Here is a 22825-nt window from a genome sequence, read left to right as displayed (position 1 = left end):
GTGCAGCCCAGCCTCTGTACTCCTGCACCCCGAGGGCAGGGCAGGGGGACCGTGAACGCCATCCACCCCTTGGTGATCAAGGCGACCCAGAAAGGGCAACGCATACAGCCCACGGCCACCTGGGACGGCGGGGAGGGTTCAGTACCAGCACGACAGCGGCGGCCGGTCCCACGAAGGCATACAGCAGTCCCCCCTCCAGGGAGAGCCAGCAGCTGGGGAGGGAGACGGGCTGGTCAGTGGCCAGGCGTGGGCCCAGCCCCCACCCCCCGGGAAGGCAGGTGAGACGCAGGGGAGCGGCAGAAGGAGCCGGGCGCTTAGCAAGCCCTCCTGTGTGCACGCCGCGCACTCACGCTGGCTTCCCAGCCCTCGGGGCCCCGGGCGGCACTGGCGGGCCCGGCTCACAGACGGAGAAGCGGGCGCAGGGCAGCGGCACGGCTGCTCGGACCCACACGGCACAGAGCCGGGCTGGCCAGGTAAGGGTGCCCTGACCGCCCCAGGCTGCCCCCCACTCTCCTCCTAGATCCTCTCCCCCTACCCCGCCCCGCCCCACGCCAGCCTCACACACAGACCCTTCTTCCCGACAGAATTCCAACATTCTGGGTCGGGCCCCTGGTCTGGCCCTCCACCTGCCCACTCAGCCCAGGCCCCACAGCTGGGGGCACCCGGTGCTCTGCTCACACATCTGGCCTGGTCCTGCCTCATCGCACGCATGGTCGCCAGCCCCGCCACCCACGGTGGCCCACGGGAGCCCCGAGCCCAGCGAAGACACTATTCTTCTGCGCCGTGGCCTCTGCCCTGAGCATTCCACCCCATGCTGTCAGACAAACTCCTCTTCGTCCTTCAGAACCCCCACTTTAATGGCCTCACCCTCCCCTGATCCGCCCCTGACCCTCTCAGCACTGGGGACAGTGTCCATATTTACCTCCTGGCACTCACGCTACTGGGGTTTCCGGTCAACGGGTTTTCATGTCCACTGTCCCTGCTGCCCACGTGGGGCACTGCTTCAGGGCCCAGCCGTGGCCTGTTCCTCTGGGGCTCCACAGAGAGCCAAGCCCATGCAGCCTGCATCAGTCCCTCCCCTTGCCTCTGGCTCCCTGTTCCTCCCCTGTGGCCTATAGCTACAGCTCCCGGCCTTGGTTCCTCTACCCCAACCCTGGGAATCATCACACTGCTTTTAGGATAACCCCAAGCTTCCTGGCTTGGCATTCAAGGCCCCTGGACCTCGCCCAGCTGACCCTTCAGGGCCTCCCTGACTTCATCTGCAAAATAGGCCCCCTACCACCTGCCTTGCCCTGGAGCTATGCGCCACCCCTGTCACCACAGTCATGCAGAGGTGCATACGTGGGTACAGAGGGGAAAACAGGCCACCGGAGCTGTCCGAGGTACCTAAGGAGGAGGCGCAAAACTCCAGTGGCCCTGAGCCTCATGTTTCTCCATCCTGCTGCCCAGTCCGGGAGGAGCTGGCTGATTAGGGGAAGCAGCCCCTCGAAGAGCCCAGCCTCCAGCCCCGGGGCCCCCACCCTCTCCCAGCCTTAGGTCTCTCCTCTGTGAGACGGGCACCCAGCCAGCTGTCACCTTCTAGGGCAGTGGGAGGGTCTGGGGGAGCCGAGCGGCCTCCACCCCATCCCCACCCTGCCCCGACTCACTAGTTCATGGTGCTGTACCCTTTGGCCTTGGTGAATCCCACAGAAATGGCCACGACCAGCGCAGGGAGCCCTGGGGAAGGACCAGAAAGAAAGGGAGTCGGTCCCCCCACCATCCGAGCCCCGTCCACCCTCTGCCTCCTTCCAGCCCCACGGGTGGGGTGAGGCGGGGCACAATGTGCCTCTGAAGCCCCTGAATGGGGGGTGACACCTAGCATAAGAGAAGGGGACAGGAGGTGGACGGGGATGAGGGCCTATGGAACCGTGGTCGTGACAGCCAGGTCAGCAAACGACATACAGGACACCGAATCACACTTGAATTTCAAATAAAGAAGGAAATATTTTGGGGGCACCGAGGGACTCAGTTGGTTAAGCACCTGATTCTTGATTGCAGCTCAGGTCACGATCTCACGGTTCGTGGGGTCGAGCCCCGCATCGGGCTCTGTGCCGACAGCGTGGAGCCTGCTTGGGATTCTCTCTCTCCACCCCCCTCTCTCTGCCCCGCCCCAGTCATGTGCACGCACACTCTCTTTCTCAAAATGAATGAATAAGCGTCAAAAAATTTTCCAAAAAGAAAACACGTTTAGTACGAGCGCATCCCAAATATTGAATGGGATGTACTTTAAAAATCAGTCGTTACCTGAAATTCAAATGAACTCGGTGTCACATTTTATCTGGCCACCCTGTGGAGGCCCAGGAGGACGAGGGCAGGGCAAGGGGGGAGGGGGAGGGGCTGCAGCAGGGCAGGCCCAGGGAGGGGCAGCCCCACCGCCCACCTGCCCCGGCACCGCTCACCCCAGCCCAGGCAGAGGAAACGCTTGCGGATGAGGCGGTTCCGGAGGCGGCCGGTCACGGCCATGTAGGACTGCCAGGCCTCGGTGAGCACCCAGCAGAAGGAGGACAGGAAGAAGAAGTGGAGGAAAGCAGCCACCAGAGTGCACACCACCTGGGCGGGGCAGGCGGGCAGGTTAGGCCGGGCAGGTGCCCACTCACCTGTTCCCTGCCCGCCCCGAGTGAGGCTGACAGAAGCTCAGTGTCTGCAGCAGCAATGAGGCCAAATCCCCAGGCACGAAGCCACCGAGGGGTCCCCCGGTCCACTGCCTGTAGGAGGGCTGCTGATCGGCTAGCCGCCGCCCCCCCCCCCCCCCCCCGGAGTGCTTGTGTCACCCGGGCCACAAACTGCCGGGGACAGAGCCCCCTCTCCCTCCATCTTTCCCGACTACCCAGAGATACACCCAACGCCGGCGGGAACCCGCTCAAGGGCTCTGGGTTCAGTCCACCTGTTCAGCAGGTGGTGAACCCGACACCCAGGGAGGACAAATCACCCTCAAGCCCGCATGGCACAGACAAGATCAGACGGTCTGGGCCCCAGTGGTGGGCCAGGGCCAGGGTCCTTGAACCGGCTCATCTCAGAGCGCCAGTCCGGCTGGAGACTCCAGACATCGGGTCCTGGCCGGATGACAGCTGCAGTCGGAGGAGAACGGGGCACTGTGTGTGGCCCTACGCTCTCCTCCCGGAGCTTCCTTGGGATCCTTTTGGGGGGCATCACCGTCACCCCGTCCCACCCGGGCACGCTGGGGTGTGCACGGTAGGGCAGAGGTCACCTACCTTATTGCGGGTCTGGGTCTGCCCGACGAGGATGAGGGCGTTGGAGGAGATGATGGAAAAGCAGAAGTTGATGAGGATCACAGACCGCTCTGAGCGGATGTACCTACGGGAGACAGTGTGTCAGTGCCCCACGGGGCCTCATCTTCACAGGAACTGGGGTCCTGTGGATGTACCAAGACCAGGGCACCGCCTCCTCCCTGCAGACCTCGCTGCGGTCACTGTCACCACCACCGCCCTACCCTTCCTGTCTGCTGCACGCTAAATTCCAGCACGTAGTCAGGTGCCAGGGAGGGTTGTGGGGAGACCCTGAGCGCAGTTGACCGTTCCCGCTGGGGACGGCTTATCCTTAGAGTCGCTTCCCCTTTTTGCGTCAGATCTTCTCCCTGTCACCGGATCCCTTGGACACAGATCATTTCTGGGCTCTCAGTCTCTGCCTGCTCCTGGTTTTCAACCTAGCTTTCCCCCTGTCCCACTAGCCCTTCCCACCCCGTTTGATCCCGACTCCGAGGCCAGAAGACAAAATGGTTCCGAGTGGGGGCTGCAGTGGCTTAGCTATACTCCAGCTGTGCAACACTGGGCAAGTGGCCCAACCCCTCTGTGCCTCCGTCTTTCCATCTGTGAGACTGGTGGAGGGAACAGGATCTGCTGCTCAGGACGGTGACTGAGATTCAAGGGGCAGGATACAGAAAGCATTAGCCCCCATCACTTTTTCTCCCATTTTCCAGGGCAGCCAGCCTCCCAGTGGCCTTGGGGGCTGAGATCCAGGCAGGTGGTGAGCAGAGGGTACAGGGCTGCCCCTCAGGGGCCAGGACGCGGTCTGATGTGGTGTGTGACCTTGTGGGGGGGGTCACTTTCCAAGGGGTTGGGGTCCTGACTGCGGCTCACAGGGGCAGTGACTCAGCCAGCAGAGCTCAGAAAGGAGGCGCTTTGAAAACCTTCAGCAAAACCCTCAGAACTGCAGCAGGCAGGGACGGAGGGCGGGAGCTGTCCCAAGCCTCCTTTCCCAGAAGTCTCTGGAAACCAAGGCCTCAGGGGAGGGGCTGGCCCAGTGGGCCAAGCGCGCCCACGGGGATTGGGACAGATGGTCTGAGGAGGGGCTGAGTGGGAGGAGCACTGGGTGCTGGTTAGATGCCGGGGGTTTGGTGGTTCAGTGCTCCTGCCCTAGGGGAGGGTGGGGGGTACGGGGAAACAGGCCCACCCTCCCCCGCCAACACGACACATCGATCTCTCCTTGTTGGCCTCAGGGTTCGGCATCAGTTCTGCTGCCCATGGAGCCAGACACCAAGAGGCAGCTGCAGGGCTATGGGGTGGGTGACCTTGACTCATACTCCCAGTCTGAAACCTCAGTGGGGCTCACAGCAGGGCTCTGAGGGCAGGGAGGTGAGAGCTGCCTGCAGGCGCCCCCGTGCCCGCACACACTCATGCTCGTCTGTGGCCCGCGCCTGCGCATACATGTCCCTTATCCCAGGGCTGGGGACGGCTAGGGACTGCTGCCTTTGCCCCACCCTGCCTGGCAGGGGGAGCAGTCCAGGGGTCCTGTGACGAGGCCCCGCGGCCCGGGAGAGGGGAATGAGGGGCAGAGAGGCCAGTGGAGGCTCTTGCCCTGAGACCTGACCCCGGGCTCAGAGAAGACCTCGCACGCCCGTGCGGCAGGACACAGAGTTTGGGGGCTGCGGGGTCCCAGGGCAGGGCGCTTGGCTGGGGAGTAGGCTGGCTGGCATCTGCCGGGGGAGGGGGCATTCCGAGGGCAGGAGGACGCGTGGCCACCTTCTGTGTGCAGCAGCGTGGGCACAGCAGAGGGCAGGAGAAAAGGGTGACCGGTCGATCCCCGACCGACACCTGCCCCACCTCTCCAGTGCTACCCGGCATCCAGGCAGCGGCCCTCAGGGAGCCCGTGGGGACTGTCGGGGAGGGAGGGGGACAGAGGGAGGAGGGTGGTGGCAGAGGTGCGGTGGGGGTGCGGTCCATCTGTGATGGCGGTGGGCAGGGGGAGACAGGGGCGGGGTGGTGACGACAGAGGGGACGGTACCGCCGACTGGGAAGGGGGCTCTGGACCAGCCTGTCCCCGTGGCCGCCCTCCAAGAAGAAGGGACAAGACTTGACCCCGGCCGCGGGGTTCCTGGGGCCCACAGGGGCCGGCCCCCCACCCCGGCCCCTGCCCGCGCTCAGGCAGCACCTCCACACGGAGACGTAGATGATGATCAGCATGAGCAGGGTGAGGGACGACACGCCACAGCCCACGATGAGCGTCACCGATGGCACGGTCCCCTTGTCCATGTTCTGAGGGTTCCAGGGCGGAAGAAAGCGGAGTGAGGGCCCGGCCTCGTGGGCGCTCTGTGGCCCTGAAGGCTGGGGGGCGGGGGTGCCAGGGCGGAGCCTTCCCTCTGCACCCCCAGCACTCCCCACCCCCCCACCCCCGTGCTGCCCCTACCCCTGGCCTGGGCAGTCCCGTGAGGGGCTTCTCCTCTCTTGCTGGAGGCGGGGCCTTCGCTGGCGTAGGTACAGTCACCTGCTGATGAAGCCTTTGCCTACACTTCACAGACCTCCCGCCCCCACCCGATTCCAGAGGAGGCTCTCCCCGTGTCACAGGCAGGTCACAGGCCCCCCCCCCCCCCCGCCCCGCCCCAGACAGCTCTCCCAGCCTGCATGCCTCTGGAAGGCCAGCCGACAGCAGAACGCGGGGCTCCCTGCGCCGGCCCCTTGGCTCCCGCTGCATCCGACCGGCATCCGACTGGCACCTCCAGCCTCCACTGCCTCGAACCCCGTTCCCTCCGCCGACACCGCTGCCCCGCAGCCCCTCCAGGCGCCCCGGCTTTACGCTCTTCCCTCGACGTCCCTTCTGCTCTGCCAGGTCCCTGTGTTTCACCTACCGTGCTTGGCCCGCTGATCTGCACCCCCACCCCTGCCCTGGCCTGCCCCTGCCCCACAGCTCTTCTCCAAGTGGTAGCCAGAGAATTTTGTAAAATGCCATTAGAGGCCACGTCCCTGCCCCACTCAGAATGCCCCCTGCCCCGCTGGAAGTGCTCCCTGCCTTGCTCAGAGTGCTCCCCTGCCCCGCTGGAAGTGCTCCCTGCCCCGCTTAGAGTGCTCTCCTGTCCTGCTCACAGTGCTCCCTGCCCTGCTCACAGGGCTCCCTACCCCCCTTGGAGTGCCCCCTGCCCCACTCAGAGTGCTCCCCTGCCCTGCTCATAGTGCTCCCTGCCCCGCTCAGACTGCTCCCCTGCCCCACTCAGAGTGCTCCCCTGCCCTGCTCAGAGTGCTCCCCTGCCCCGCTCAGAATGCCCCCTGCCCTGCTCAGAGTGCTCCCCTGCCTTGCTCAGAATACTCCCCTGCCCCGCTCAGAGTGCTCCCCTGCCCCGCTCAGAATGCTCCCCTGCCCTGCTCAGAGTGCTCCCCTGCCCCGCTCAGAGCGCTCCCCTGCCCCGCTCAGAGTGCTCCCCTGCCCTGCTCAGAATGCTCCCCTGCCCCACAGTGCTCCCCTGCCCCGCTCAGAGTGCTCCCCTGCCCCACTCAGAGTGCTCCCCTGCCCTGCTTACAGCACTCTGTGCCCCACTTGGAGTGCCCGCTGCCCTACTCAGAATGCTCCCCTGCCCCGCTCAGAGTGCTCCCCTGCCCTGCTTACAGCACTCTGTGCCCCACTTGGAGTGCCCGCTGCCCTACTCAGAGTGCTCCCCTGCCCTGCTCAGAATGCTCCCCTGCCCTGCTCAGAGTGCTCTCCTGCCCCGCTCAGAGTGCTCCCCTGCCCCGCTCAGAGTGCTCCCCTGCCCCGCTCAGAATGCTCCCCTGCCCTGCTTACAGCACTCTGTGCCCCACTTGGAGTGCCCGCTGCCCTGCTCAGAGTGCTCCCCTGCCCCGCTCAGAGTGCTCCCCTGCCCTGCTCAGAATACTCCCCTGCCCCGCTCAGAATACTCCCCTGCCCTGCTCAGAGTGCTCCCCTGCCCCGCTCAGAGTGCTCCCCTGCCCTGCTCAGAATACTCCCCTGCCCCGCTCAGAGTGCTCCCCTGCCCTGCTTACAGCACTCTGTGCCCCACTTGGAGTGCCCGCTGCCCTACTCAGAATGCTCCCCTGCCCCGCTCAGAGTGCTCCCCTGCCCCGCTCAGAGTGCTCCCTACCCACGCCCCACCCCCAAACTGTGAATGCTCCCAAGGCCACTGGGCCTAGCCCTGCCCACCTTCTGCCTCCGCCTCATGAGACTGCCCCGTCACCTGGCTGCCTCCTTGTTCCCACCTCAGAGCTTTGGCACCAGACCGTCCCTCTGCCCAGAACACCCTTGCCAGTATGTCGGGGGTGGTGCCTCTGGTGCCTCTCAGAGGGGCCTCAGGCTGGAAAACAGACCAGTTTCTCCCCCCCACGTAGCTCAGCGCAGCCCTGAGCGCCTAGCCGGTCCGTGCTTACGCACGCACCACGTGTTCGCCCTGCCCCCCGCGTGACTGCCGGCCCACACGTCCACGTCAAGGGCCACGCCGAGCCCCAGCGAGCAGGGCACCCTGCTAAGCGGCATGCTGGCACGTGGCAGGGGACGGCACGCTTGTTGAGCACTGACCGCGGCTCCTCGGCGGGAGGGACCCAAGAGGATGGTCTCTGCGGGCCCTCCCCGGCCCGCTGCCTCTGGGCTTGAGGGGGACCGGGTGTGCTGGGGACATGATCAGGAAAGCATGGCTGGGGGACAAGGGGCTGCTTAGGGGCCCCCACCCTAAGGGGGACACTCCTATCCCTGCTCCAGTCTGACTCGGCCGACACTGTTCAGGGCAGCTCTCAGACCCCGGCTGAGCCCGGCGCCCTGTACCGGGCCTCTCCCACTCCGCTGGCTCCTGAAGGCCCAGCCCCGCAGTTTTGCCCTCAGATGGTGCCTCCCGCCTTCCTCAGGCACCTAGAGTAGGAGCCCCCGGACAGGGCACCCACACCCACCCGACAGCGTGGGGTCCACCCATGTGCATGCTGTTCCTGCGGCCTGGACGGCCCTTCCCCACGCTGGAAACACCACTTCCCGCCCCCCAGGCCCTTCAGTTCCGGCCTGGGTCCCACTGCTGGGGGAGGCTGGCTGTCCCTGCAGCCGGTGTCCTCATGTTCCTGAGCCCCCTTGGGCCAGGCCCGGCCCGGACGCTCAGTCGATGAGGCCGGCTGGGTGAACGGACACGGGAAGGCAGGCTCCAGGAAGATGAGGAAAGTCGTCCAAGGTCAGCCAAGCGGCCAGCAGTCCCTGGAGGCATGACCCAGGGTGCAGCTCCCACACAAACTCGTGTGTCCACACAGGGAGGTGGAGAACCCCAGGGAGGCGGGGGCTCGAGGCCACGGCCCGCACCCTTGAACTTGCCAGGTAACCCTGAAGGCCGGCTGGCCACGCAAGTCACGGGTGGCCAAGCAAGTGGCTCGCACCCGCTCCGTGGCCGGCTGCGGCCCTGACCTCCGTGGCCATCTGCCTCCATCTGCCCTCATTACGCCTGGCAGCCACGTGCCTGCCCACTCCCTCCCCCTCCACCTGGCTCATCCGTCACTCCTGACAGCCCCGGCCCCGCAGGTTCTAGACGACGTGGGGAAGAGAAGGGGACAGGATGAGTGGGCAGGGGTCCCAGGGAACTCTAGCTGTTGTTGGGGGTTGGGGGGGCAGATTAGAAATCTCCAGGGCAAGAGACTGGCTCCGACCCACACACAGAGAGAGAAAAGGTAGAAGCCAGCCGGCCTCCTGCTGGAGACAGGCTCCCCAGCCAAGTTCGGTGCCACCCCAGGGCCTTTGCACATGCTCCTCTCACTGCCCAGTGCTCTTCCTCTGACCTTCACAGGGCTGGCTCTTCCCTCAGCTTAGATGTCACCACCTCACAGAGACCCTCACTGAACACTGAGTCTGAGCCAGCCCCTTATCTCTCCGCCCCCTCATCTCCTTTTGAGACTTTCCAGGGTCCCGGCCCTCCCCCTACCCAGGGGCTCTCTCTTTTGTCGTCTATGTGGTTACGTTCATTGCCACCACACCAGCTCCCTGCTTTCAATCTTCTCCCCAACCGTGTGCACATCCGATGCATCCTAAACACAGATTTCCTCCTTCCGGCACCACCATGGCTCACAGCTCCCACGTAAATGAGTCCTCATGCCACCACAGCCTAATTCCTGCCCCACTGAGGCTCGACCCCAGTCACAGGCTGAGCCCTGACCCTGGTGAGGCTAGGAACACGGTTTCAGGCACATCACAGAAACACCACCGGCAACAACCGTGCTTTATAGAAGCCCGTACTTGCCAGGCCACGCTGAGTGCTGTGAATATCTCACGGGGCTCGGTCCCCGCTGCAGCTCGGAGGCAGACAGCATCGCCCCCTCACAGATGTGACTCAGAGCAGTTACTCAACCTTCCAGCGGTCAGCGGCACGGCTGGCATCTGACATTCTGCTTCCACGCAGAGCTCGGGCGGGAGTGGGGGACACCTGGGCCCTGTCTCCCTTCCCTCCTTGCCCTGGCCCGGGATCTCATCTGTCCCTGGCTCCTGGGGTGTGATCACAGCACCCCATCCGTACCATCATCTCTCGGCCCCGGCTCTGGACTCCAGTCCCTTGTGGCCACTCCATACCGCAGGATTCCCGGTGCGTCCACCTGCTCAGACCCGGATCCCCACGCCTGCCCAACCCCATCCCGCCCCAGCCCAGCCCAGCCCACCTCTGCCACCACCCCACCTGCCAGCCGGGCTCTCGTGCCGCCACTCCTGCTGGGATCCCTCCAAGACACCAATCCCACACCGTTCTCCAGCCCCCCCCCACAGCCCCCCCCGGCTCCCCACTGCCCTCAGGACGCAGCCCCAGCTCGCCCCAGCCCTGGCCTTGCCACGGCGCCCGCACCCCTGCCCTCTGAGCCCCACCTTGTCTCCCGCTTGCTTTGTGCTGTCCTCACTTTGCCCGGGACGACTGTCACTCCTCTCCTCTAAGCTCAGCTGCTGAACTCCTGCTCACCCCTCAGGGCCCCATTCCAAACCTCCTCTTCATGTGCGCCTCCCGAACCACCCCGCCCCCCCAGGAGGGAAGGAGGCTGCTGCCGTGTCCCCCGCCTGTCTGAACACACATCCGTCCCCCGCATCGGACCCCGTGCTCCTCCAGGACGGGACTAGACCTGGCACGGGCCGCACCCCAGGCACTCACAGGGCTCGGACGGGCTGATGGGGTGCACGGCAGCTCAGTCCCTCCCGCTCAGGATCTCTGGGGTCACCCCTCACTGGGGCCAGAGCCGGCCGGGAAAGGAGAGGGAGACGCTGGCAGGCAAGCACGGGGTGGGGGCAGAGCCCACCCCAGCTCTTCTGGCGCTCTGACTCGGAGCTCACCCCATGTCCTTGAGGGGGTCACGCGATCAGGCAGAGCCAACTCTGGCACCGTCTTACAGATGAGGAAACCGAGGCTCGCCGTGGCCAGGCAGCTTGCCCTCGGTCCCGCGGCCAGTGGGGGAGAGCTCCTGTACCTTCCGCCTCAACTCCTTTCAGGGGGACAGGGACGGGGTCCCACCTTTACGCACACAGACACGCTGGGTCCGCAGCTGCCGACCCCCCTAGCAAACAAAACCTCAAACTGTTCACAGACCGAGACTCTGTGCTCCCGTCCGCCCGCCCCGGCACAGAGGCCTCCAGACGCTTGCCCCTGGAGGCACCCGGCGCAGGTCGGTGTTCCGGGAGAAGTCCGGGACACCAAGGCCTCCGCTCCTGGTTTCACAGCACCACCACCCACCCCTCACTGGAGCTCGGCCCCCGGCCCGGACACCGCCTTTCTGTGGGAGGCTCTGTCTGCAGCACACGGGGGCCCTCCCACGCTGCAGACCCTGGAGGAGACCCCCCCCCCCACATCAACCGGTCGCCCCCTCACAGTCACCCTGAGTAACACACGGCCACTTCCGTTCTATAGGAGGGGAAACAGAGGCTCCGAGGGATGGAAGGCCAGGCCAGAGTCACTGTGTGTCAGGGCCAAGCCAGGGTTTCAACACTAACTCCAGGCACGCATCCCACTCTGGAACCCTCCCCTGCCCCGTGCCTTCCTCCTCATGCTCCGGAGAATGAGCAGCCACCCGGGGGTCCTGTTTGCTCTGGCCTCGCAGGGGACTCAGAAAGCCCCCAGCCCCACTGGTGACAGAAGAGGCCTGCTGCTTTAGCACTGACGACTACCTATGTAGACAGTCACCTCTTCCAGGGAGCCCCCAGGGTGGCCCTGGCTGCTGCCTTCAGGACCCTGGCCCAGAACCAGCAACACCAACAGCCCTGTCACAGGGACAGCCGGATGGGGGAGGGTACACTGAGGTCAGGCCCAAAAGCAGAGGCCCCCCTGTCCAGCTAGACTTGCCCCAGGACCTAGGGCCTTCCCCAGAAAGGCTGTAGACCCTGAGGGCACGCTCCCCAGGCCTCAGTTTCCCTGCCTGTTAATGGAAGGTTTACGGCAATGACCTCTAAGGTCCTGTCCAGCTCCATCCCCATCAGGGACCCTGGCTGACAACGTCACTCTCCGTACCCACGTCCCACTGGACAAAGAGGGTGGTGGGCAGAACATCCCCAGAAAGGCCTGGAGCTATTTTCCACACGGAACCCAGGGGTTCCTGAGGGCAGATATGTGATACCCCCATCCGACGAGGGCCTGCTACCCCAAACACCCAGGAAAGCCCGGTCCCCCCTCCCCACGGTCCGTCCTCCACATCTGCTGCTCAGTGATCCTTCCCCACCGGGCTTGGACCCAGGGTCTCTGGGGGCAAAGACCCCAGCCCCTTCCCTCCTCGGGGGACCCAGTGGATGGGGGGGCTTCCTGGGACCCCGTGAATGGAGCCCGGCACTGGGCAAGACGGCCCATCAGCTCCAGTGGGCCAAGCCCAGCACCCAGGGCTCCAGCCTGGGAGCTGGCCCCAGATGCCGTCGCCATAGAAACCGGCAGCCCCCACAAGAATCATGGGAACAAAAGGGAGGCCCCTGAGATGATGGGGCCTTCCCCAGGAGGGCTGGGGACCGGGGCCAGACCCAGCGCCCTCAGGCACTCCAGGACTCCTACCTGGGGACACGGCTGCCTCCAGAGGCCAGGGTCTACTTGGGGAGGTTGGGGAAGGTCTCCCATTTAGGTGGCAGCTCCTCCCTCTCCCAGGCGGGCCAGGACCCTGCCCCCCAGCTGAGGAGGACGCCGACCAGGTGAAGGGGGACGCCAGCTCCGCCAGGCCAAGCCTTCCCCCACCCGCCCGGCCCCCAAAAGCCTGGGCCCAGCCTGCCCGGCTCCCCGAAGGGTCGGTTCCCTCCAAGGTCCCAAGCCCCCAAGGAGAGTGGGGGAGACTCACCCATCAGTCACTGGGGGGGGGGGGGGGAGGGAGGGGAGGGGTGCCCAGCCCCTCCCCGGCCAGTCCCCAACTCCACACCGCCACCCACCCGGCTCCCACCCGCCGTCTCCAGAGGCCGGCCCCGGCCAGGCCGCGGGGGGCGGCCGGGCGCACGGCCCCGGGCAGGGATGAGTCCGGCCCCTCCCGCGCCAGTCCTGCGCCGGAAGCGCCCGCCCCGCGCCCCCCGCGCCCCCCGCGCCCGTCGCCCCCGCGCGGCCCGGCCGGGGTCTCACCGCGTCGGCGCTGAGCTGGGCTAAGATGGCGAAGGTGGAGAGCCGGTCACAGAGGCAGCGCGTCCGGAGGGCGTCGAGGGGCACCGTGCGGCAGCCGCGCCACGACCAGGGCCCGAGCTGCGGGGGGGCGGGGGAGGAGGGCCTGGGGGGGGGGGCGGGACACACGGGGAGGGGGGGACAGGGGCGGCGTGAGCGGCGGGCGGCCGGCGGCCCGGCCCCCTGTCCCCGCCGGCCCGCGCCCGCACCTGCGCCCGCAGCCGCGCGCCCGCCCCGCCGCCGGCCCCCGGAGCCCCGCGCCCCATGGCCGCCGCCGAGCCACGGGAGAGCGAGTCGCGGGAGCGCGGGGCGCCGGGCCCTGGCCCCGCGCCCGGAGAGCGCCCCGCCCGCCGCGCCCCCAGCGCCGGAGCCGAGCCGGAGCCGGAGCCGAGCCCGAGCCGGACCCGGACCCGGACCCGGAGCCCGAGCCGGAACCGGAGCCCGAGCCGGAGCCGGAGCCGGAGCCGGAGCCGGAGCCGGAACCCGAGCCCGAGCCGGAGCCGAGCCCGAGCCGAGCCCGAGCCGAGCCGGGGGCGGCGGGCGGGGCGGGGGCGCGCCGGGAGGGGTGCCGGGGCCGCCCCCGCTACTCCGCCCCCGGAGCCCGGCGCGGCGCTGGTGACCTTGGGACCGCCCCCGCCCCCGCATCCACCTCCGCCGGGCTGGTCGCCCCCCGGTGTGCGCCGCCCGAGGCCTGGGACAGAACAGCCTTCCCCGCTGTCTAGAGGCCCCTCGTTGCGCCTTGCCATTTAAACACGGGGACTGAAGGACTCCGGCGCTCTGCGCACCGGTCGCTGTGGATGCGAGTCCCCCACCCTTCAAGGCCGGCCCGCGGGTCCGGGAACTTAGGAGCCTCCGGCCGGCACACCTGGTCCTGTGCTGGGCCTGCCTTCCCTCTGCCTGCCGGCCGCCCGGCAGAAGGCGCCCATGGGGCGCGGGCCCCGGGGTGGGGAAGGGGGCTCCGGGAGGCCTGAGGGGGCCAGACTGCAACTCGGCACTTGAGGCCCCACAAAGCTGCGCGTGCCCTGCCTCTGAAGCCGGAGCCACAAAAGGCCTGCCCTCTCCCCAAGTAACTGGGGCCCCGTGCCTGCCCCCAGGACTTTCGGGGAACATTCTAGGTCTCGGCAGCGAGGGTCTTCCCAAGGCCCGCCCCGGAGTCCCGCTTCAGCTTCACTTCCTCGGAGCCGGAGGGAGCCACAGAATGCCTCCAGAACCTTCCGCTCGCCTGCTTCCCCCCCCCCCCCCCCAGCCAGCTCTCCTGTGTGCGGGGCAGGCTGGGGGCCGAGCCGCTCCCTGCCCAGTGCTCCCCACAGGAACCCTGACCACAGGCGCGTGCACGCACAGACACTCACACACACCCCCCGAGTGCCACTCTGCTAGCTGTGTCCTAGCTGTGTCACCTCGGGAAGGTTCCCGTCCTCAGCCCTAGCTCGCTCCCTCAGCTCTAAAACCGGGGGGCAGGACAGCCCAGAGGGTGAACACTCTTGAGGCGCCCGGCACAGGGCTGGCGTCTGCAGGGGTGCTCAGGCTCCGGAGCTGCAGGTACCGGAGAGCCCAGAGTCTGTGGAATTGGAGATGTTACACAACCCCCTTCCAGAGCTTCAGGCCCAGGGGAGAAGGGATATATACTCGCAGCTGGGCCGGAAGCCAGGGCCTGGGCCTTTGTCCGTTCTCCTCCCTGGGGGGGGGGAGGACACGCCCCCTTTGTACCCCGGAGGAAAACTGAGGCCGGAGGGGGCTAGGCCCAGGAGCCAGCCCTAGGCTCTGCGGGCTGCATTGCCCCGGGAGTGCCCCCCGCCCCCAACCCCGTGCTCCAGCCAGTCTCTGAGTTCAGTGAGAAAAGAGGACGCCCCCAAGGGTTGGGGCCCTCCATAAAATGAACGCAGGAGTAGCCATTAGCCCCGGGGGAGGGTGGGGGGGGGCAAAAATCAAAGCCTACTGAGGCTATGGCAGACACCTCTCCTCTTCCTTCCTCCCGAGAGGGAAAGACCTCTCACCGCAAACGAGAACCGACGACGCACGATGGAAGGAATGCCAAGGGAGTCCCGGAGCTCCCAGTGACACCCCAGGTCCAGCCTGGTCCTCCCCACACCATTGGCCAGAGGTTTGTCAGGGCCTCGCTGGGGTGCCCTGGTGCACCCCACGCCCCCCCTGCATCCCCCAGCACCGCGCAGGACAGGGCTGCAGGGCGCGAGGCCCTGGCTGACCCCAGCCTCTGCTCCTGCCGTCTGTCCCCGCTCCTAGCAGGAGCGGCCTGTTCTCACGCCCGGGGCTGCATGCGTAGCTACAGCCTTGCAAGCGCCAGCCACTGACCAGACCCCGAGACGGCCCGACGGCACAGGCAACGCGCTCCGAGAGAGAGTCCTGCAGGCCGATCCTGCCTGGAGACGGAGCCCGACTGCTTGTCCGTGACATTAGCCCGGCAGCTGCTCGGAAGAGCAGGCGTCTGTGGCCGGCCTCCCGAGCTCGGGTCACGGCTGTGCTTCTCACGATTCAGGCCCGGACGCGGCCTCTGCTCTCGTGCACTGAGCAGAGTCGGGCAGTGGGGTGGGGGTGGGGGAGAGACTTGGAACCCGGCTCTCTGCCTGGGAGGACCAGGCGGGGACAGCTCCCTGAGGCCTGGGGTGAGAGGAGTCGGGCTGGCTGGGGCCGGCAGCCTGGCAGGTTCCCAGCCGGTGCTGGAGAGTCTGCAGGGCGCCAGGCTGATGATAGCTGCAGGCCACCTCCTGGGAGAATGGCCTCGAAGGGCTCCTGATGAGGACGCTAATTAGCTTATCAGCCTCTCAGAGGAGGGGGTGAGGGGCCGCTGCCCACTTTGCCTGCCCGGCAGCCTCGGGCCACGGAGGGCACAAGAAAACACCCACGCCCGCTTCAGAGAGCCTCCCTTCGGGCTGCCAGTCCAGGAGGCCGGCAGCTGGTGGCGGATCCGGAAGGCGCCGGACCTGGAACCAGGGGGCCGGGGCTCATCCAGACCCCGCAGGGCCACGGGGCACGCTCCCTCGGCTGCGCCTCTCCCCGGCTCCGGCAGGCCCCCGTGGCCTGTATCAGGCTTGGGCTCCTGACATGCAGCACAGGGACAGGGACCGTCTTCCGGCTCTCTCTCACACATGGATAATAACCGCGCCCTGTGCGTTTTATTTTAAGCTTTGCAGTAACCCTCAGCTCCACTGTGTAGATACAGAAGCTGAAGCCCGGAGTAGAGAGAGAGGTGGCCCGCCCAAGGCCCCAGCCCAGGCCAGGGAAAGAGGTTGCTCCGATGGTCAGCCAAGCCTGCCGTGCTGCCCTTCACACCAGCCAAGGACTGACATCGAGCAAGACAGGTGGCTGGGTGGCCCCTGACCCGAGCACCCCATCGGCATCCCAGGCACCCCCCGACCTGGGAAAGGCCAGGGAGTTCTCGGCGCTTCTGGCGGCAAAACCTCTAGGAGGCATCTTCTTATACCTCAACATCTGGGAGCTCTTGCCACATGTGACCGGAATCCTTCCTGCCTCGGGGACACCTGTTCCCATCTCTGCAACACGGGCAGGTCATTGCCTCCTCCTGCACACAGCGACCGCACTGGGAGACCGTTTGCTGCCTCTTGTCTGAGCTTCAGAAACTCGGAATACTGGGTCATGGAGCCAACCCCCCACCTCCCTGAGCCCAGGCCTGAGGAATCTGGGTCACTGACACCTGCCCCTCCCCTCACCAGGCCCAGGGTGACAGAAGGAGCTGGGGCAGTGGCACCTCCCAGGACCAGGAGGGCGGGGGGGGGGGGGGTCCAGGGGTTAGAGCAGGAGCCCCTCCCTGCCTGGCTCAAGGGGGTCGCTGGGCCCCTTGGATCGGGGCTCCCCTAAAACGGCTATGTCTCCTCCATCAGACCAGGGCTCCCAGGGCAGAGCCACGCCTCCCTCGTCGCACCACCGACGTGCTGTGAGGCCAGGCTGGTTCTGCCCCTATGGCCCCCACGGCCACCACGGCTACCATGGCCATCATGGCCACGGCCAGCTCCCAGCCCCCGCAGCCAGGCCGTCCCTGACCCACAGCTTCCGTCTTCGGGGACCTTCTCCCATCACACACTCCACACTGCTCACGGCTTCGGGGTCCTGTTCGGCCTCCTCCTCTGGGAGGGCAGGCCCGGGCCCAGCCGCTCGGCGTCGGCACGCAGTGGGGGTGGGACGGCCCTCTGCCCCTCTAAGCTCCCGCTGCCCGAGGTCAGCCTCCAGGCCCCGCCGCCTCCCTCCCACACCTGCAGCCGGCCACTCAGCAGACCCCACTGGCCCGCTTGTAAGAGGCACCAGAGTCTGACCGCCGCTCGCCACCCCCCGAGGCACCACCCTGGCGGGACCCCCACTGAATCTCCCGGCCACTGTGGCCGCTGCCCCCCCACAGTGCCAGCGCCACGTCGTCCTCTGCTCAAGCTCCCCCAACCCCCTCCTCCCTCAAGGACCCCCACCCTCCCAGAGCTGACCCAGCACTCTGACCCTCCAGGGCTCCCCTCTGGCCACTTCTGGGCGCTGGACCCCAGCTCCCAGTGCAAGCCCCCACCTCGTTTCATGCTTAGTTCGGTGGGGGGCCACCACCTCGTCCCTCCGTCCCACGCCAGAGCGCCTCAGAGAAGACAGGCTGTCTCCCATCCGCCACGGGCCTGGTCCCCAGCCTGGCTCAGGCAACACCCCCAAGGCACCTCCCCGGGGCCCCAGCAAGGGGTGTCAGAGACCCTGGGAGGAGGCTCAGCCTGTGGCCCCTGGCCAGCGCCCAGCCCACGAGGGGGGAATGGGGCAGCCAAGGCCGGTCCCCCCTTGGGCAGATCCCATCCCGGCCACTCGGAGCTGAGGTGCCCCTCCTGTTAAGTGGGCACAGATCCTCACCCAGCACCCTGTTCGGGGAGACACAGGGACACACGGCCCACAGGCCTGGCGCCCTCATGGTATATCAGGGGACGGTGATGGGGAGGGTGTGCCGAGAGCCCCCACCCCCACCCCCGTCCACTGCTCCACCCACTGCTCCAACCAGGGCATTCGCTGCTGGTTCACGATGCCTCCTGCCAGCCCACGAAGCAGCTCTGTTACAGGACTGTGCCCAGCAGGGTCCCCTGGGGTTTGATGGGCTAATTCGCACCAGAGTGTAAATGACTCACGGGTGTCCTCCCACACAACAGGAAGAAGGGAAGAAGCCAGAGTGGCACAGCACAGCCGGATGGGGCAACAGGGAGCAGGCAAAGTGTCTCTGCAGGTGGGGGCTTCTAGGGGCTCCTCAAGGCTTCTCAGCCTGGCCTTGGAGGTCCTCAACAGCCAGGCCTCGACTTGTGCTCCCCAAACCGACTATGCCAGGCCCAGGCCCTGCTAAAGGATGCTTCACCCATCAGGAGGCCCACCTCCCACCTCTGCCTCTTGACTTTCGAGCCATAGATCAAGGCTCGTGCTGAGTCTCCTCCTCCAGGGAGCCTGCCGGGATAGCCTATGAATTCCTGAGCATTGTGCCTGACCCCTCCTTCGGGTCCTGCCCTGCTTCTGTGCTGAGACTCCCCTCCTGGGTCCTACCTCACCCAGCAACCAGAGCTCATCATGACTCCCAAGCCCCCTGGGCCCGGCAGGAACCGCTGATGACCCAGAACACGGAGAACACAGCTGCCCTCTCCTGCTTCCAGGCCTTGGTTGTGGCCGGTGCCTCTGACCACATGTCCTCCCGTCCCCTGGCTGACTCACTTGGTCCTCCAGGAGTCCCCAGAGCCCCTGCTGCCTCTGGGAGGTCTCCATGAGCGCCCCCGCCCCTTCCGTGCCCAGCCCCTGTCTGCTGCCAGCTTGTGGGAACCAGCAGGGTTGGCTGAATCTGCTGCCCCAGGGCTTGGCCCACATCAGCCCCATCCTGTCTTGGTTCAGGGCCTGGGAACAACACCCGTGGTCCTGAGGGGACCCCGGTGTCTGTGACCCGTAGACCCAGGGGGATGGATACCTGCCTGACCTGGGTCTTGCTAAGTGAGCCACCAGGCCCTCAGGCCCGTGCTCCTGCCTGTGGGGCCGCCTCTCCTGGTGCTGACAGCGTCTGGGCCTCGTGGCTACAGCACCCGTGGCCACTCTCGTTCCTCACGACGCCTGGTGCCGGCCTCCCCGCTCCCTCCTGGCGCAGCGGGCCCGCCTGCCCCGGAAACGCGGCTCTCCCCACGGTCTGGACTCTCGTCCTCACCCCCTCCACCCACCCAGGCGACCAGGGTCCCCGGAGAGGCCGGGACCCTGGGCTCCCCAGCCCTGCAAGAAAGTGATCGGGCCTCAGAGGCCAGGCTCCCGCCGACCCCGTTGCCCTCCCTGGCCCCTCCCAGGTCGGAGACCGCCACCCTAGAGGTCCTACCTGAGCCTGTCGCTTCCCTCAGAACTTTCCCTGGTGCTCATCCAGCCAAGCCGTCCATCATGTCACCTGCCCCTGCCAACCGGGGGGCCACTGCCCTGACACCCAGCCCCGCTCATGCTCCAACCACGGGCTCCTTCGCTGGTCATTTGGGAAGCGTCTCCCCGACCTGTGTGTGCAGGCCCTGAGCTGAGTGTCCCCTGACTGCGACAGATCCCAAACCCGGCCACCCGCCGCAGCCAGCCCCGGTCACCTCCAAGATGCCCTCACCGCTGCCCCCACCCTGCGGTACCAGCAACATCGCCACGTCACCGCCATGTCGCCGCCACGCTATTTCCAGCCACGCCGTCCGCGTGCATGGGGCCGCCACCACCGTGCGGCACGAGAATGACGCCATCACACGGCCACCGGGGCCATTGCCACCGCCAGCAGCAGCTTCGAAGCCATGGATGCCACCGTATCTGTCCCCTCCGCGACAGCGTCAGTCCCGCCACACCCGCGACCGCCGGCCGTCCAGCCCTCGCGGCCACCGTCACCACCCGCCGCCCACAGCCGTGCCACCAAGAGCGCACTCGTCACCACCACGGTCACCGCGCGGCTGTGCCCGCATGGTCCCCGGTGTCACCTCCACCGTTAGCATCACCATCACGCCCGCCATCACCGCCTCAGAACCAGCCGCACGACTAGCACCAAGAGGGACGCTGGCTCGCCACCCCCGTCACCGACACGCAACGGCGTCTCCTCGGCACCCGCCGCATCTGGGGCGCTGCAGAGGCGGAACCCTCACGTCCCGCCAGCCGGGACAGAGTGCGCGCAGGCGGCCAACCCCCGGGCCCCACGCCGTCGCCGTGGCCTGCCCCTGACCCCACCTTCCAGGGAATCACCTGACTCCCAAAGGCCCGTGATTCAGGCCACCTCACGGCCGTCCCACCACCCCCACTTCTAAGGGCCTCTGCAGCGAGGCGTAGAAAGGAGGGCGGACAGCCACCACGGCCCCTGGCTGACCACCTGGGAGTCCTTCCCGGGCCTGCCCCGCGTGTGGCCGGCCCACGGGCAGGCAAGCAGGCAGTCACCGCCCCCCAGGGCCACCAGCAGGGGCAAGAGGCCGGGCCCCCCGGGAAGTGGGACTAAGACCTTCCTGCCACAGAAAACGAACAGTTGCGCCCCGGCAGAGGGAAGCAAGTGTCTCACGGGAGGAAGATCACCTCCCAAGTCCACCCCATGGCACAGACGCCTGCCTCAGTTCCTTTGCACATGCTGCACCGGGGCCCAGAGAGCCTCTGCCACCCGCCTCCGGGTTTTGCGCCCAGCCCAGGAGCCCCCTACCGGGAAGCCTGTCCCCCACCGGTTTGGCCCCTCGCCCCGGCCCCCCCCCGAGGGCACGTGCTGTCCCCCCAGGGCACCGTGCCAGCTAGTGACACTAGCCCCCTGGAGTAGGCTAAGGATGGCACCTACTCACCGGTTATTTCCCGGCCCCACAATCTGTGCTCGACACACATCACCTCGCTTCAGAGCTGTAGCAACCCGTTTACAGATGTGGAAACTGAGGCTCAAGGAGACGAAAGGCTCGTCCACGGCGACCCCATTAGTAAGAAATGGGGCCGAGATTTGAGTCCAAGCTGCGGCAGATCAGACGCCTGCCCCCTGCCCCCCGTTAGCTGCTGTGTCGTGGTAGGACCCTGGTGGGCACCCCAGACACGTGGGCGTGGGCAGGGATGGATGCCCACGCAGGGCAGCCGGTGGTGTGGGTGGGCCTGGGAGGCCGTGGAGAGCGGGGCTCCCACGAGGAGGAAGGAGACTGGGCTCCAGCGGGAGGCGGCAGGATGGGGTCTGGGCAGCGGGCAGGCCCCAACCCTGACCCCTCCTCCGGGGAGGATGATGTGGGGCCACAGGGCTAGTGGGGTGAGCCTCACTGTGAATGCAGTCTCGGCAGAGCACGCGTGGAGGGACAGAGGGACGGATGAACGGAGCCCCGCTAGGAGCACCCTAGAGCAACTGTGTGCTCGTCAGGCCCAGGCCCTCCCCAGAGCCCCCTGCTCTGTCCCCACACGCACCCCTTCCTGCGCCAGCATGGCCCCACAAGGCAGCTCCCCCTTCACCCCGAGGCACCCACCCCTCCAGCCCAGGGTCCTAGGGCCAGCACGGCTTCCTGTGGGCCCACCCCCTCCTCCCCGAGGGTGACTCCGGGCCCCTTTTCCTCACTCCCCACCTGCCCCCAAGGCAGGGCCTGGCACGGGCTCACGGAGCAGGGCCTGTGGGGTGGGGGTGCTGAGAGAAACGGCCCCGCTTGGTCCCGGGCCCCTCTTCCAAGGCCTCTGGCTGCTCGGTCACGTGACCAGGGACAGGCAAGGTGGTTGACTCAATCTGCACCCACAGCCACCCTATCTCCCACCCCTACAGGCCTCCCACCCCAGCCAGCCACGTGCCACCCAGTGTGACCCCACTCTACCAGGCAGATCCCGTGAGCCCCGGGGCCTGCCCTCCCTGACTTGCCACGTTGGCTCCCCTCCCCTTCGCTACGCTCACCGGGCCGCCTGCGGGTGTGGAGACGCTAGACGACGGACAAAGGGGGACCCGGTCACAGCTGGACACAGCCCGCCAGGAGGCTCGCGGGCCCTGACCCTTCTTCCAGGAAAGGCCCCCACCCCCAGATGCCCCCTCCACGCCAACGCCCGCGGGTCCTCGAGCACGTGTCTGCCACCCCCACGGTGCCCCCGGCAGGTTCCGCCCCTTCCCCTGCGGAAGCCCCTCTCCAGACACGCCTCACCAGCACTGTCACCGGCCGAGCAGCAGCTGGCAGTGCTTTTCCTCGCAGAGAAAGAAAGGAGAGCAGGGGAGGGGGCTGGGGGAGGGGGCGGGCCAGGGGAGGGCTGGGGCCAGGGCCAGCTCTGGGCCTCCACTGGCAGTTTCCACCCTCTGCCGTCGCCTGGGAGGCGCCTGGTGGGGGCTGGGGGCTGGTGGGCGCTCATCTCGTCCATTGCACGGTCAAGGCAACCGAGGCCGGGGCTTGCGTGGCCAGTGTGAGCAGAGCCAGGGATTCCTGAGCTGGAGGGAGGGGCCATCCTGACCAGCCAGCCGTGGCTATTGGACCCCCACAGACCCCCAGTCGTTGGGACAAGCAGGTCCAAGAGGACCCCCAGTGGGGACAACTTGGAGCCGTGTCAAGGGCAAGCTCAGGTCCTTTGACCCTGCCCTCCCGGGAGGACCCCTCTCACCCCATATGTGAGAGTGGGATGGGGGTGGGCTCACCCGGGTGGATATCCTATTGGGTGGGTGCTACGGGGGCACCTTGATGGCAGGACATTGTCACCGAAGTCAGACCACGCTGGGCAGATTGGATGCAGGAAAGATGTGTTCAGGGAATGAATGAGTGAATGAGTGAATGAATGAATGAATGAATGAACAAATTTCCAGTCCCCCGAGGATGAGGGGACCCCCTTCAATGGGGCACATGCCAGCAGCCTCCTCTGTTCACCTCCTGAGGATCCCTGGCAGGGGAAACTCTTGGGCAGCAGAAGAGACCCTGCCCTGGGGCGGGGCCCACATCCTGCAGGGGGAGAGGCAAGCAGGAAGCGGGAGCTCGGGGACCCTCGGACTTGCTGCCAACTGGGGTCTGAGCTGGGAAGTGGTGGACAGGAGTGCGGGTGTAGGAAAATGGGCGGGAAGGTCTCTGA

At 66.8% G+C, this 22825-nt stretch overlaps 1 protein-coding gene across 13 annotated transcripts in view; it reads right to left on the bottom strand.

The window, feature by feature from the left end:
* ADGRB1 (adhesion G protein-coupled receptor B1) overlaps positions 1–22825 on the bottom strand; it is an 81059-nt gene that overhangs the window by 18898 nt on the left and 39336 nt on the right. For 11 of the 13 annotated variants that reach the window (XM_058699262.1, XM_058699263.1, XM_058699255.1 and 8 more), the window contains exons 18-23: positions 12794–12935; positions 5428–5531; positions 3252–3354; positions 2439–2589; positions 1647–1716; positions 146–212 (exon numbers count right to left, since the gene is read on the bottom strand). In XM_058699262.1, coding sequence (XP_058555245.1) covers positions 146–212; positions 1647–1716; positions 2439–2589; positions 3252–3354; positions 5428–5531; positions 12794–12935 — 637 coding nt within the window. The remainder of the gene's footprint in view (positions 1–145; positions 213–1646; positions 1717–2438; positions 2590–3251; positions 3355–5427; positions 5532–12793; positions 12936–22825) is intronic. The other 2 variants (XM_058699261.1, XM_058699267.1) reach the window with 1 other exon arrangement.

This window comes from Neofelis nebulosa, chromosome 14 (assembly GCF_028018385.1).
Source record: "Neofelis nebulosa isolate mNeoNeb1 chromosome 14, mNeoNeb1.pri, whole genome shotgun sequence".
Classification (NCBI taxonomy): Eukaryota; Metazoa; Chordata; class Mammalia; order Carnivora; family Felidae; genus Neofelis; species Neofelis nebulosa.
This window is presented reverse-complemented; position numbering and strand designations above follow the sequence as displayed.